The following is a 16092-nucleotide window of genomic DNA, read 5'->3' as shown; positions in this document are numbered from 1 at the left end:
ACTCACCATGCCTCACTCCCGGGCCTTACCCAGTTTGTGCCCTTGTATTATTCAGGGACCAGGACGTCTCCCTCACCGAGTCATAAACGCTGGGGAGAGCAGGAACCATGCCTCACACTTCTAGATCCCCCACCATTTCTGGCTTAAGACTTTGCACTTGGCAGAAGCTAGATTTGTCAGATAAGTAAACAGACATGTCCGCCTGGTGTTTGTGGGCATGATGGAGGAGGCAGGGGCCGGCGGGGAGTTTTAGAGAGCAGAGAAACTTGAGGTAAGTGGCACGTAACTCCCCACCTCCGCTGAGGATGAAAGCGGCTGAGGCTCCGGGGCAGTCGGGGTGGGGGTAGGGGGGCGCGGGTGGAGCACTGGGAGGGGAAGGAGCACAGGAAGGAGGGACCAAGGCAAGGACACCGCTAGGGAAAGCAAAGGGGAGGCGGTGGCTGGCGAGGGTAACAGAGACATCGGATATCTTCAACTGTCTGCCAACTCAATGGCTGGAATCAGTGACACCGATAATGAAAAACACCCAAAATGTGAACAGCAGCTGTCTCTGGGTTGTCAAATTACAGTCAATTTATTGTGGGATCCCCCCCTGTTTTTCTCTAAAACTCAACTGCCATCCTCGCTAGAAACAATATGGATGCACACCGACTTTTTTTAAACAAAAACTGTATTTTAAAAGCCACAACATACTTTACCTCGAGAGTCCCAGTCGATGTGCGTAACGTAACTAGAAGCACCTTTGCAGATGCCGACCCGTTTGCTTGTAAGCACGTTATAAATATCCACGAAGTTATCGTGGGAGGCCACGGCAAGGTATTTTCCTGTATCTGTACAGAAGAAGGTGCTGTTACTATCAAAACATTGTACGTAAGACTTGGCTTCTGTGAACGTAGCGTTTTAGAACGGGTAACTGTCAAGGAAATCATGAAAACAGTCCACTGTTGTAACTTTTTGTCCCAATGCATTTTCGAAAGTTTTTGCCGCCATCTTTACCTTTTGAAAATTTAATATCAGAGATCATTTCTTTTCTGTGGTGGAAGGAGACCATGTCTTCAACCGTGTCAGCATTGACAACCAGGAAACTCCCATCATTCAGGCCGACCGCTAGGGCTTTCCCATCGGGGGAGAAGGCACAGCATCTTCCACCTGCAGACGGACTCACAGAACCACACGCGTTAGGCCTGACGTGACGACCAAACAACCGAGTGGGGAGGGGGCGGGATCGGCGTGTGTGCTGAGGCACGAACACGGGCTGTGTCTGTAGCATGGCTTGTGAGAAGAACTAAAACGTCATCATTTAATCATCTCTTCCCTCCAAACCCAAGGACAATGACCAACATGTTAAACACACATTTTCAATTTCTTTGAGGATATCCACTCATTTCTTGGTATCTGCATACCTGGGGTTTCCAAAGGGTTAATATAACCAGTCTCTATGCTGCCAAGAAAAGAGGTGGTACTTAAGAACAGACGTTCCATAATAAACTTTCTAGAGACTATTTTTTTAAATCAGGTTGTACATGTAAAACTTGCTTTAGAGAACCTTGTTCGGTTCTCTGATCCGTGGGGTCATGATGCCTCATTCCAGAGATGAAAGATTTTGTTCCTGCCTTTTCTGTCATGAGAAGGATGGAATGTGGACAACATTCTCTCAAGAGGCATCTGTAAAACTAACCATGGCTGATGCTGCCACATGAGCAATGCTTTCTCCTGTTTTGTAGGGTCACAGGGAGACACGTATAATGAGGAGTATGGACTCTGGTGGGTATGTTTAATAGGAATCATAAGAATATGCCCTCCATTCTTATTTTGAAGACTTTGGTAAGCATGGCCCCAGGGATGGGACAGTCATGCGGCCTCGTGCTAAGGCAAGCATGTCAAACTCTCGGCCCACGGGCCACATGCCTCATTTAGTTGGCCCGTGTTAGCATTTGAGTTTGACATGCTTGTGCTAAGGCATTCCCTCTGAGCTTCCACGCACACTCCTCAGTCACAGCTCGTGGGATGATGAAAGCTATGCTCATGCCAACAACGGCACATCAGCTCACCAATTATATCTTCCTCCCTTCGCTTAGCAAACAGTTACTCACCTGCGGTGAGTCAGGGCTGGTGCTAGTGCAGAAAGAACAAGAAGCGGGCCCACCCTTGAGGAGATCACCAGACTGAGTTAACCATATACTTATCATCCAAAGCTGGACACTTCTGAGTGAAAGGGAGAGCTATTAATAATTACACCAGGACAACAGCTATAAACTGGGCTGAATGGTCGTCTTATCTAACATAAGTTAGCAACTGTCCTTTTGAACTGATTTCTAACTAGTGAATAAAGTCCACTGTCTGACACCCAAGCCACTCACAATGAGGACTTGGTCCATCGTTTCCCCAATATAAATCGGCGTCCAAATGAATCAATCCTGTGGTGGTAAAAGGCATGGGCTCTGGAGCCAGACCTGGGCTGGAGTCCTGGCTCCATTAACCAACGCCCAGGTGTGCAGTGGGAAGAGAGGAATAAGGCAGGAGGAGGCAGTGCATGCAGTGGCCACAGGTGTGCTCTCTGAAGCCCCATGGCCTGGGTTTCAATTCAGTTCCGTCACTTACAAGCTGTGGGACTTCCGGCAAATGACTTAAGCTCTCTGCGCCTCCGTTTCCTAATTCCTAAGTGGTAACAATAATGACCTTACTCAGTGGGTTCCCACCAAATGCAGAGTGCTAGCACAGTCACTGGCTCAGCAATATTAGCCACCATCATCGTTGTTACTACTGACACCTTCATTTTCTCCTAGAATACACTCCCCATGTCTCACTGCTTATAAAACAGACCCCAATGGCATCCTTTCCTGTCTCAATGCTCAGAAATCCTTTGGGCCTCAGCTCTCTTTTTCTTCCATGATGAAGCCGACCCTGGCAGCAGGCCTTCCTCTGTGCCTCCTGGTACCTGGTTTGTGCCAGATTATCTTTGGTTGCCCCTCCACACCCACTCTCCACCCTCTTCAGTGCCTGGAGCTGGCCTATACAGAGGGCATCAATGGGCCTTCTTGACCTCTGGCTTCTGATTGGGTTTGGCCAAGGGGGAGCATAGGCAGGAAACAAAAGAGGAAGGGAGGGAGGGAGGGAGGGAGGGAGGGAGGGAGGATTCCCTTGGCTGCCTCCCTGGGGTCACTGCATGTGGCTGAATCTCGGCTGATGGTCACAGCTGCTGTCAGGCTGCATCTCACACAGCTCTCACTTTCAAGGTTCCGGCGATCGCTCCCTCCTCTTGCCCTTTCAGGCCCAGGGCTGGTAAAGGTACCAGCTGCTAATAGCTGCACAGGGCTGCACTATCCCTACCCACCCCTTTACAAACAGTCTTGTTTTTAGGCTCTCCTCACATTACCCAATTTGAATGGACCATCTGTTGCTGGGACTCTGCTCAAATCTTGTCCATCTCTGACACCAGAGATGGGACCATTCATCTTGGATCCTCCGTGCCTGACACACAGAAGCTACTAAGTAAGTATTTGCTGCATTTGTACTTGGTATGCCTCTTAGTTCTAGTGCATATAGGTGTTCAATACATATAATATTTACTCATTTCTTGAGTATTACTTGAGTAATATTAAGTATTACTTTTTGTTTAGCAGATTGTCATTTTTCAGTAATAAAACCAGTTCTGGAGATGGTTAGACATACAATTAAACAGCACGTTTTACAAGCGGATGTGTTTCAGCTGACGCACACAGCTCTCGAAGAGAAGAGGAAGGACATGTTGCCCCCAGGTGGCAAATGCCTGGGAAGTGCAAGGAAAAGCAAGTGAGTAACAGAGCTGGGCAGCGACAGATCAGGCCAGCCTCCGGGAACAATGTGAAGCCTGCGGAAGTATGACTGCAGCAACAAACACTGAATTCCCTTTGCCTGACACACTAGGGGGCATCCAACAGGTGCTGCAGTGAATATCAGTTGAATGAACGAATGAACCCAACCCGTTCTGTTCTTTGTAAATACTCTTGCAGACGTGTAAGGCGATGTCATGTACCTTTTTTGAGTTTCCGTACCGCCAGCATGCGGTGCTGGGAGGATAATTCCCAGATGCGCAGGGTTTTATCATCGCTCACGGTTGCACAGATGGGCAGGAGAGGGTGAGCTGCCAGCCCCCACACTTCTCCCTCCATGTGCCCCTGTGGAGAGGAAATGGGACAACAACTCGGTCTGTGTGTCTTGGCTCGCTCTTTGGCAGCCTCGTGCTGCATATGCAGCCCAAGCGTCTTCCAAACAGGTTCAAGTACAAATAAACACAGTTAAAGCTTCCTGGAGCCAAAATGATTGCAGTGAATACGCTTTTCACTTGAACTTGAATCTAAAGCTGGGCTGACATGATGCTAAAGCATTCCTTTGGGAAGCACAAGAGGGATTTGTCGCTTATAAATTTTGTTTTATATGATGCCAAACATCTTTTCATTTAGAAACATCTGGGTGAATAATGAAGTGCCTTCATTGTAATCTGTTGTTTGACATCAGATAAGCACAAAAAATATATATCTCCTTATAAGACACAATTTATTGATCACAATAACACAATAAAACCAGATTCTAAAGGCGCAGGGACTACCTATCTTTGGCAGAGGAATTAGTCAGCAATATTCTTGTCCATTTATTTCCATTTTAGTCCTTTGAATGTACAGCATTTTGCAGAACAGAAATGAAGACAGTTAAATTTTTCACTTCAAGTGTCCTGGGTTCAACATTTGCTCACAAATTCGTCTATCCAATGGACTTTGGAAAACTGGGAGGTACGTCATAGGCTCCAGGCCAATTCCACATATCTATACTTTATCACAAACTTAGAATAATGACTGAGATAAAATAGTATCTCTATATATAAAAGGCTAGGTGTCCGTCTGTCCAACCGGTAGCTATGACACACACTGACCACCAGGGGGCAAATGCTCAATATAGGAGCTGCCATTTTAAAATAAATGGTACCATGGACTTGGCACCGACAAACCAATACTCAGCTTCCCCCAAGTGGGACACAGGCTCCACCACCACCCTGGCGCGACACCCCACCGAATCTCAGCCAATGCTGCCAAGTCCCTATGGCACAAAATGCGGCCCATAGCCCAGCCGAGCCCGGAAATGGTCGCTGTGGGTGCTGGGTAATGACCTCACGTAGTAACGCCCAGCTTCATCTCCCTAGTGACTAGCCTCCTTGGAGTTTCTTCAGCCCAGAAACCCAACTTGCTTTATAGCCAGGTGCAAACATTTTACAGTTTAACCCTGTGGTTGGCAAACTGTGGCTCGCGAGCCACATGCAGCTCTTTGGCCCCTTGAGTGTGGCTCTTAGGCCAGCTTAGGAGTACTCTAATTAAGTTAATAACAATGTACCTACCTATATAGTTTAAGTTTAAACTATTTGGCTCTCAAAAGAAATTTCAATCGTTGTACTGTTGATATTTGGCTCTGTTGACTAATGAGTTTGCCGACCACTGGTTTAACCAAATGTTTGTGAAGCATTTTCATGTGCCTCATCTCATTTGATCCTCACAGAAGTCCTGGAGTAGGTAGATAGGAGACTTGGTAGAATCCTATTTTCTTTTCATTAGCAAAACACGAATAGCGATATTAAACTACTTCTTCGAATTAATTTCCTTTCAATGTGCACGAATCTGTGCACCAGGACACTAGTTTAAAAATAATTAGGGAGAAAACAAATCCTATTCCTATAATTTGACTCTCAGTAAAGCCATGTAAACAGATTAGTGTATGGGGCAATAAGACAGAGCAGATTGTTAACTCAATTTCTACTTTTAGTGGCTAATTATAAAAAGGCTCTGCTCAGTGACAAGAAAAGAAAGACCATAGACAGGCGCCTGGAAAGTGTCTGGAGTTGGAATGCTTTGGGGAAGAGGTGGCTTTCCAGAGGAGAAATCGGATGATTATGGTTTGACTGGGAAGCTGTTTGAGCAAAACAGTAATTTGGCAGAAGACACAGAGTTCCAAATTCAGGTGACATTCGAATACCTGTGGAGGGCTGAAGGGTGCAAATGTTAATTTATTGCATTTGGAGCATCCTATATCCTAGTTTTCTTCCCTTCAGAAGCCTCCCACCTCCAAGATCATAGTCAGAGGATGGTTCTGGCATCGACCCCCGCTTGCCCCCAGCCTGCAGCTGCTTGGAGCTCTTTTACGGGCCAAGGCCCTTTGCTCATTTTGCTTGAGGACAGGCTTGTGGTGCTCCGAGGCCCTTTCAAACCACTGCTTCATATATTGACTTAAAAATTGTATTTCCTTAATCTAGTATGCTTCTATTAACTCCTGTCTAACATGGCCATGGACAGTGAGCGAGGCAGGCTGGGAGCACCTCGAGTGGCACAAGGAAATGAGCTTGGGATCTTACTTACCTACTGTGCCTCCCAGCTGCACGACTGAGATGACTATATTCAAAGTGCACACAATGGAAATGGTCAGAAATCACCTCATGTCACGTCTCTCTTCCCCCAACATAGCTTTCCTTCTCTTAAAAATAAGCAATGTATTCTGAATGACACTGGATTGCCATGCTATTGAACTTGGAAAAGCGGACCTGCAATCTTCCCACAGCAGGCTAGCTGATGGTCCTAATCGCGCTGCCTCTCCTGTCCCTGAGCTTTCCCTCAGTGTCTGTCTTCTCAGAATGGGTCCAAGAGCCTGGGAACAGGAGGCCCTACGCTCTGTGCACAGCACAGGGCAAATCTCGGCAGGAGCCCAACAACGTTGACTGAATTCAACACTGAGTTCTACCTAGGAGGAAACGGCACAGGCCTGATAGGCCAGAGGAGGAAGAGATGCTGAGGAATAAGGAAATGAATGTTGCACATGGAAGAAGAGATGGTTCTACCAGCTCCACAGCTCAGGGCTGTGTTCCAACGTCTCCACGCGGAGACACAGAGAGAACAGCCTGGTGCAGTGACAAAGAAAGGGCTCTGGTGTCTGACAAATTTTGGGTTGAACCCCAGCTCTGCAATTCTTACTGGGCTTTGGGTCCGTCATCAATAAAACAATTTCAACAGAGCCAATCTGTTGTGGAGATGAGAGAGATGTTGCATTGCTGGACACATAGGAGGTGCTCAGTAAGTGGTACCTGTGGTTATTTATACAATTAGAATGATAGAAATATTTTAAAAAGTAGTGCAGAAAACAAAAAAGTAAAAAGCTTTTATTGTCGAGTTTAAAACATATTTAAACAACTATAACACAATACTTAAGAGTTTAAAGTTGGAAAACTTAGAGTTTAAGTCTTACAGCACTGTTGAAGTCATATTATGGTAAAAACTTTATAAAATATTAAGCAATATAGCATGTATGAAAACAATTTAAAGTCTCAAACATGGGCATTAAGAAAATCAATAATGAACTAAGAAGACTTTAAGTTGTTTACATTGAAACAAACACTTGCTTTTCAATAAAATTAAGTAAGAAGTCATAGCCAGAAAGAAAAAGAAATGAGTTTGGCAAGAAACAACAAAAATGCGAGCAGTTGAGAGAACAAGACAGTCACTCCCAGGACACATCTCAACCCTGCTGCCTGGCACAGTCAGCTATAGAGCTTTGGAGGTTTGTTTTTAACACAATTTTTTAAAACACAGATTCTTATTCAGGACACCCAGAGAAGGACGTGAGCACCTGCATTTCTGAAACCTCTCGGTGATCTGTGTGCAGACCTGTTCCCAGGGGGAAGTCAACCAGAGGACCCTTCTCAGTGGGGTTTTGGGACTCATCCCTAATAAAGCAAGCCCACAGGCATGGGCCAGGGCAGGGGGAGGAGGCAAAGCTCCTCTACTGGACCCACAGAAGTGCTCAGTGCTCATTCTTCCACTCCACCTTCTGAACACACATGCTCTCCCTCCCGTGCCTCTTCCATCTATAAATCAGGTCCATCCATCACCAAATTGGGTAGGACTACCTACCTACTCACCCCCACATACTACTACCCACTCAGGTGAGACTGTATCATTTCTTTGATCTTTGATATTTATTTTAATCATATTTTACCTAAATACAATTCTTGAGGGCGGGTAAGGAGTATGTAGTGTGTTTCTGTGAATCAAGGCTGAGGCTAAAGTGAGGCACAAAATCTAAAGAGGTGATGATATGTTTGATGTGTGTGGAGCAGAGAATGTCTTGTTAGTTTTACAGATTGACAGACTCAGAGAAAATACCCCGACGGAGCCTTAGGCACGCCTGGAATAGATTTAGATGATGAGATTGTGGACTTTGAGCAGACACTGCAAATAGATAAGGCTCTTGGAGACCTTGGGAGGAGGGAATGGATTTTGAATGCATGGGAATATGAAAAATTGGTGGCCAGAGGAGGGTTGTGATGGACTCTTGAGGTGACTCTCAAGATGCTCATGATTTTCACACTCTTTATATAATCACCCCCCTTTGAGTATGGCATAACCTGTGGCTTATTTTCAATAAAAATATATGGCAAAGGTGATGGATGTTTATGACTACATGTATGTGATGATAGGATTATGTCACATAAGACTGCAGTGCCTATTTTTCTCTCTCCCTTGCTGGCTTTGAGGAAGTAAGGGGCCACGATGGAGAACCCCATGTGGCAAGGAACTGTGAGCAGCAGCTAAAAGCTGAAGGTGGCCTCTGGCCAACAGCCACCAAGGAATCTACAACCACAAGGAACTGAATGAATTCTGCCAACAACCTGAGTGACCTCAAAAGAAGATCCTCCCTCAGTTGAGCCTCAGATGAGACTGCAGCCCTGAATCTCCCTGCAGCCTTGTGAAACCTTTAGTAGAGGAACCAGTTAAGCCATGCTCAGACTCCTGACCCACAGAAATGATAAGATAATAAATGTGTGCTGTTTTAAAAGCTACTGTTTAAATTTTGCACATTAAGACCTCCCCTCCCACACCTCATCCCAGGTCTGGCTCTGGTGTGAACTGTGGTTTAGAATATGTACAAACATGGTACCTGAACAAGCAGTGTCATTGGGCCGCTTTTGTCAATTTCCAGGATCTCTCCATTTTTGGTTCCCACCAGGATATGTCCATGTCCCAAAGTGATGGCACGAATGGAAGGATTATCTTCCAAAAGCAATCCTGAGGGGAGGAAATGTATTTAATAGAGCAAAAAATAAAAAGGTTATTACATAAATTCTATTTCGTATAGTTCCAAAACTAGACAATCATCCTTGACATTTCTGCCAGGGGCTTAGAGCTCTCAATGTAAAAGAAAAAGAATTGATTTGATCATGGTTTTCCAAGAACCTTAGTACTACCGTCTCCATCCCTATGAACAGAAAGGTTTCTACTGCATATTTGGGCGTGGCACCTTTAGAGCTAGTCGACAATGCTGCTCTTTTAATGGCGTAAGTCTTCAAGCATCTTTCAAACATATCATCCCAGAGCTCCACAATGCCGTCCTTTCCACCTGTTACAAAACCCTGTGAAGGCACACACGGGAAGAATTACATACACATTGAAATGAGCAGTTGCCCACCCAGCCCCAACAGGAGTCGCCGTGGGTAAAGCAGCTTTGTGTGTGTTTTCTTCTTAAGTAGAGGGGACTGAAAAGTCTGACAAGATGTAATAGCAATATGATATCTTCTGGAAGCATCTCTCCCCTACTTCTCTAGCAGGATCAAGGACATTCTCAGTGTCCACTGCACTTCCTCCAGGCCTTAGGCTGGCTCTTGGTGCACCGGGCCATGGCCATTCCTGTGCCCAGCCCCCTGACTAGAGAGTGGGTTCCTACAGAACAGGACCAGCCTCAAAGTCTGGCAGTTTCTGGTATCTCCTATACTCCTCCTGAATGAATGTGAATTAACATCACAATGAAATGATTGTTAAATATTTTTAAATTAAATAATTACTCCTAGGTGAAAACATCCTTATTTCTTATTAAGAGTGAATTAGGCACTTCATATAACAAAATGGTCCTGCTAATTTGTTCAAAAGACATCAATTTCTACAATAATCAAAATCTGGATTAATTTTTACAAAACCTGGAAAGTAAAAAGCTTAACATATTGGATATATTTTAATGAACAGTGATCTTTATTCTTGTTCTAAATTTATGATTTCTTGGCCTTACCACTTTTCCTTCCTGGCAACTTATCACATATACCAACTGTTCTTGGAAAAGTCGTCTTCTTTTTTTTAAGAAAAATACTGAGTAACTCATTCTGTTTTCTCAGAAACTTTTAATTTACTGCATTTTAATGATGTTTACAAGGAAAAATGTTTTTTAGTTTATTACATTAAATATTCTATTCTTACTATAGATTTTGCACCCAGGGAGATTCAATCCCCAAATTAAATTTAAATGCAGTATATTATACTGTGATATCCTCATCTTTCTCCATGATTTGTCAGCTTAAGTTACCAAGCAATAAAAAGTTTAAACACATTGTATCACATCAATTTCTGCATTCTGCTTTCATCCCTTCTAACATTTGCAGTTTGCGGTTTAACCAAAAACAAGTTTGCTAGTTAAAAAAAAAAAAAAAGCTTAACGACTAAAACAACCATCTAGGTTTGCATAAGCACACTTTATGTTAGTACAACTCTGAGCAGGGACAAAATCACCTAATGACTCACCGTACATGACTGTGTATGTGTATGTGTATGTTGTATATTCTACTGGTTTTATTTCTTTGGAAAATCCTAAAGCAGCTGGTTAAAGACTTCACTCTAACACTCTTGTTAAAGCTGTTAACAAGATGTTAGAGTGCAGGAAGAAACTGGTTATCAACATCACTTTTGTTGGGTGGAACAATAATCTAACCACTTGGTACTTCTGGGTCTCTGCTCTCTATGCCACCGAGGAGAAGAGAATGCTGAAATATTTCTCAAGTCTCTTCTCCTACTCTGTGTTTACATTTATCCCACCACTAATTCTTAAGGAGCTTTAGGAATGAGAGCCAGGAAGAACAAGTGTGAAAAAAAGTGGGGAGAAATTGCATATAAAAATAATTACAAATGGAAGAGAAAATACAAACTATTTGCACTCCCTGCCTTCTCTTGACTGGAGGTTCATTACAATGACTTCCTAATTCAGACAGTTCTGTTTTTAGACACAGGATTCTCTTGGTGTCTACTTTCCTAAGACTAACTGACAATTTTAGAAAGCCGAGGAGGAAAATGAATGCTGATAAAGAAACCATACCTTATCCAATGCATACATAGCAAACACGGGCCCGTCATGAGCCTTCACCGTCTTCAGGAGTTGAATGTCTTTCCAAATGAAAATATCTCCTGTAGCTGCTCCTGAGAAGACTAGGTCTTCCATCCGCCCATAAGAAACACACATCATTGTTTCCAGTTTTCCGACACTTCCAAAGATTCCCCTTTTAGAGGTGAAACCCCCACCTGGAGTGGACCAAGAGTATTTATTACGTGGTTTTATTTTTAAGCGACACCTTCTATGAATGTGTAGAATGACTACCTTCAATGGAAAGCCCAGTGTGTCATTATGTGTATACACAGAGCTGTATGAAAACAGCATGAAATAGCATAGACAAAAATATAAGGGGGTTTTCATTCACTCAGGCATTTATTGAGTCCCTACTTTGTGGTAGGCTCGGTGGTCAAGGCTGGGGTAGAAAGATGAAGAGAGAGTTCCTGCCTTCAAGGAACTTAGGGTCTGGCTGGAGAGAGGACTTGATAATCATACGCATCTCAAACAAGAGATCGTCCAACCAAGGTTCAGTGCTAGGTCTGGGACAGCCAGAGGAAGGAGTGACTGGGTGCCTGGGGGAGATGGGACCATCTTCCTGAAGGCTGAGCAAAAAGAACAGACACAGCGCCAGCTGTGAATGTGAAATGTAAACATGTTATATATGTTTTGCCTCAGTTTTTATCACAGCAGCTTTGGGGTGAGAAAAATGAATCACTGTGTAGGAGAAGGTACATCAGATTCGTCCCTTGGATGTTCTCATTTCCCTGCACTTCCTGACTGGCACAGAGAAACACAGACTCACTCCAGACAACGCCACGCAGGCTGGCTCTCCCGACATGCTAGTGCCAGCATCCTTTCTTGAAAAATGGAAGCATGGGAACAGCAGCTTTTTTATGCTATGACCAGTATAACATTGGGCTTGGTATTAAAGCTGATACTAAGCGTTCAGAAGCAATTTTAGTAACAGGTATGACTTATTTAGTGAGAAGAATAAGATATCAGTATATGTTTTATCATGTTTATTTACTCATCACTTATTACCAATATTATAATCCACAAATATTTATTTTGACTACTTACTGGGTATAGTGTCAGGATTTAATTCATTCTTTGAATTCAGTGATAAAGGAACCCTCCCTGAAAACTGTATTCACCCAACCAAGGTGTGATTATTTTACTTCCTGCGCAGTAGTCCAACATCATGACTGCTTTCAGATCAGAGGGATACAGAGAATTATTTTCACAGCAGAACATGTTCCAAAGCTTTCTAGATATTGATGAATATGCATAGCATCATATAGAGTGCTTTAAGTTTCACAGCTTAGACATTAAGCAGTCCAAAGTGAATTTGGGAGAGAATATCTTTCAGGAACACTTTAATTTTAGGCTGCAGAGACATGGTCATGGTCTTCTCCAGCTCTCAACCACATAAATGATAAACCCAAACAGCGTTACCTGCTTGTTGCCAGAATTTGATGTGCTTTATCCCAACTGTAACCAGTCTGTCAACATGGTGTGGGTTACACTTTACCACAAATATCTTATCTTTATGTCCTCTGTAAGAGATAAATAAGAAAAAAATTCTAATTTTGATGGCAGCAATGATATCGAGTTTTAATAAAAGCATGCATTTGGTCTAACTGTCATTAAGCATATGTAATAGGACAACTAAATTAGAAGATGACTTAAATTAGACAGAGTCGACATTAAAATAAGATTTCTTTGCATGTTTGAGCCCTTTATTCTCACCTTAATATTGCTACCAAAGTCTAGTTAATTATACTTTAAACAAATTAATGAAATATCTAAAATAGATCAGAATGTCTCTGTAAGATAAAATTAATGTCGTTGCCATAGGATTGTGAATAATTCTTGGGTTATGGAGGTCTGATACAGTAGGAGGGAGAAGACACTGCAATAGCATTAATGAGGAGCTTCCAGTGTAATATTCTTACTGTGGAAATCATAACTTTGGGTTTAACAGAGTTAGTTTCACCTAGCAATGTACTCACTGGAAATCCAAGCCCTGGCTCACATCCATGGAGAGAGAATGGATGTTATCTATTGATTCAAGGAACGTTCAGATGCTATGCATTCAGAAAGTTAGGTTTATAACCAAAAGGCAGAATATGAAAGTGAGAACTGGTTCTAGACTGGAGCGACAGACCTGGCATGCCACAGTGCCAGGGACATTTCTGCCTTAGAGTACAGTCCTCACATTAGACTCTAAGGACTTCCTGGTCTTAATGCACTACTTGATGGTCTTCTATGGGATATCCCAGTGGTCGGCAAACCGCGGCTCGTGAGCCACATGTGGCTCTTTGGCCCCTTGAGTGTGGCTCTTCCACAAAATACCACGTGCGGGCGCGCATGTACAGTGTGATTGAAACTTCGTGGCCCATGCGCAGAAGTCGGTTTTTGGCCTGGGCGAGTCTATTTTGAAGAAGTGGCGTTAGAACACTCAAGGGGCCAAAGAGCCGCATGTGGCTCGCGAGCCACGGTTTGCCGACCACTGGGATATCCTATATAATAAAAGGCTAATATGCAAATCGACTGAATGGTGGAAGGACCAGTCACTATGATGCGCACTGACCACCAGGGGGCAGACTCTCATTGCAGGAGCTGCCCCCTGGTGGTCAGTGCGCTCCCACAGGGGGAGTGCTGCTCAGCCAGAAGCCGGGCTCATGGCTGCTGAGAGCAGCAGCAGTGGTGGGAGCCTCTCCTGTCTCCACGACAGCGCTAAGGATGTCCACCTGCTGGCTTAGGCCTGCTCCCTGGGGACTAAGCTGGCAGTCGGACATCCCCTGAGGGCTCCCGGACTGCGAGAGGGTGCAGGCTGGACTGAGGGAACGCCCCCCCTTGAGTGCACGAATTTCATGCCCCAGGCGTCTAGTTAGGACATATATTTCATAATGTAAGAGAAATGCAATTAACAAAAAGAACATGACTGACCAATCTCCCTTATGAATATAGACAAAAAAATCTTAAATAAAATATTAGCAAAGAGAATCCAATAACATATTAAAGATAATACATTGTGACCAAATGCAAATTGGTTCATTATTAAAGAATCAAATAGTACAATTCATCATATTAACATATATAAGAAGAAGATTTATGTTATAGTCACAGATGCTGAAAAGATATTGGACAAAAATCTAACAGTCATTTGTGGTTTAAAAAACACTTGTCACGGGGCGTGGGGGGGGGAGCAATGGTGGGATAAGGACATATATGTAATACCTTTAACACGTTAAGCGCCCAGCCTGTTTTGTCTTCCGGACGGAAAGTATAGTGTCAGTCACCAATGACTGACTGGGCGCTTAACGTGTTAATCAATAAAGAAAAAAATAAATTAAAAAAAAACACTTGTCACTCAATGAAGTAGAAATCAATGGATGCTTCTGACTTTTCTATTTCCCCGCACTCCTTGACTCTCACTGAGAAACCCATGTTCATTCAAGACCAACTGTACACAGGCTGACTCTCCAGCAACGCTGTGCCCTTGCCTTACCCTTTTTAAAAACCAAAAGTGCTGAAACAGTAACTTATTCCTGGTGTGTGTGTGTGTGTGTGTGTGAACTCAAAATCAGATTCTTACTTAACAGTATTCCCAATAAAGTCAAGAACAAGGCTATTATTAACACTTCCATTTAACACTGTATTGAATATATTAACTAATACAGTTAGACAAGATTTCAAATATTAAAGGCACAAGAACTGGAATGGAAAAGGTAAAACTTTATTTTAGCAGAAGATATATTTATATGTCTAGAAAATTCACAAGGAGATAAGGTAAAACAACTACAAACAAGAGAATTTAGTAAAGTTGCAGTATAAACTCATAGAGAGCAGGCGGACAGCTCTGCTGTGGGGAGTGAGCAAAAAAGGAAAAAAGAGAGAACGCATGGACATGGGCAACAGTGTGGTGATTGCCAGGGTGAGCGGTGGGTGGAGGTGGAAGAGGGGACTCCGATAAAAACAGCACTGGATGTTTGTATTTAATCTGGAGTTAGATACCTTGACTTTTAAAGTTATTATGAAAGAATAAACCAACAGGAATGGCCAGATAAAGTCTGAAAAAGAGCAAAGTGGGAAGTATAACTCTCTTAGACATTAAGTCTAGAAGCCTTCATAACTAAAACAGTGTGGTACTGGTGCATGAGTTGACCGACACATCCATGACAAAATAGAAAATCTAGAAGAAGACCCAAAAGAATATTGAAATCTGGTATATAATGAAGACAGGGTCTCAAATCAATAAGGGAAAAGAGGAACTTTTAAAACAGATGGTGTTTGTCACCAAATGCTCGTGAAGATGTAGAGCAACAGGAACTTGATGCATTGCTGATGGAAATGCAAAATGGTTCAGCCACTTTGGAAGACAGTTTAGTGCTTCCTCACAAAACTAAACATGCTCAACATAAGATCCAGCAATCGTGTTCCTGGGTATTTACCCAAGAAGTGAAGAACTTGCATCCACACAAAAACCTGCATGTGAATGTTTATAGTGACTTTAATCATAAACTGTCAAAACTTAGAAGCAACCAGGACGTACTTCAGTACGTGAATATATAAACAAACTGTGGTACATCCAGACAATGGAATATTATTCAGTGCTAAAAAGAAATGAGCTATCAAGCCATGAAAAGACATGGAGGAATCTTAAGTGAATACTACTAAGTGAAAAAAAGCTAATCTGGAAAAGCTACACACTGTATGCTTCCAATTATATGACACTCTGGAAAGGCAAAACTCGGGAGATAGTAAGAGGATTGCTGGATGCCAGGATAGAGTGACAGGAGGGATGAACAGGCAGAACACAAAGGATTTTTATTTTAATTTTTTTTCACAAAGGACTTTTAGAACTCTGAAACAACTCAGTAAGATACTATAATGTGGATATGTCAATATACATTTATTAAACCTCAA

The 16092-nt window shown here is 43.1% G+C and overlaps 1 protein-coding gene across 2 annotated transcripts in view; it reads right to left on the bottom strand.

The window, feature by feature from the left end:
* Nucleotides 1–16092, bottom strand: part of EML6 (EMAP like 6) — a 195213-nt gene that overhangs the window by 50125 nt on the left and 128996 nt on the right. For both annotated transcript variants that reach the window (XM_054728320.1, XM_008162130.3), the window contains exons 17-23: nt 12616–12716; nt 11149–11351; nt 9313–9424; nt 8953–9080; nt 4016–4157; nt 997–1149; nt 699–830 (exon numbers count right to left, since the gene is read on the bottom strand). In XM_054728320.1, the coding sequence (XP_054584295.1) occupies nt 699–830; nt 997–1149; nt 4016–4157; nt 8953–9080; nt 9313–9424; nt 11149–11351; nt 12616–12716 (971 nt within the window). The remainder of the gene's footprint in view (nt 1–698; nt 831–996; nt 1150–4015; nt 4158–8952; nt 9081–9312; nt 9425–11148; nt 11352–12615; nt 12717–16092) is intronic.

The sequence above is a fragment of the Eptesicus fuscus genome, chromosome 16 (assembly GCF_027574615.1).
Source record: "Eptesicus fuscus isolate TK198812 chromosome 16, DD_ASM_mEF_20220401, whole genome shotgun sequence".
Taxonomy (NCBI): domain Eukaryota; kingdom Metazoa; phylum Chordata; class Mammalia; order Chiroptera; family Vespertilionidae; genus Eptesicus; species Eptesicus fuscus.
This window is presented reverse-complemented; position numbering and strand designations above follow the sequence as displayed.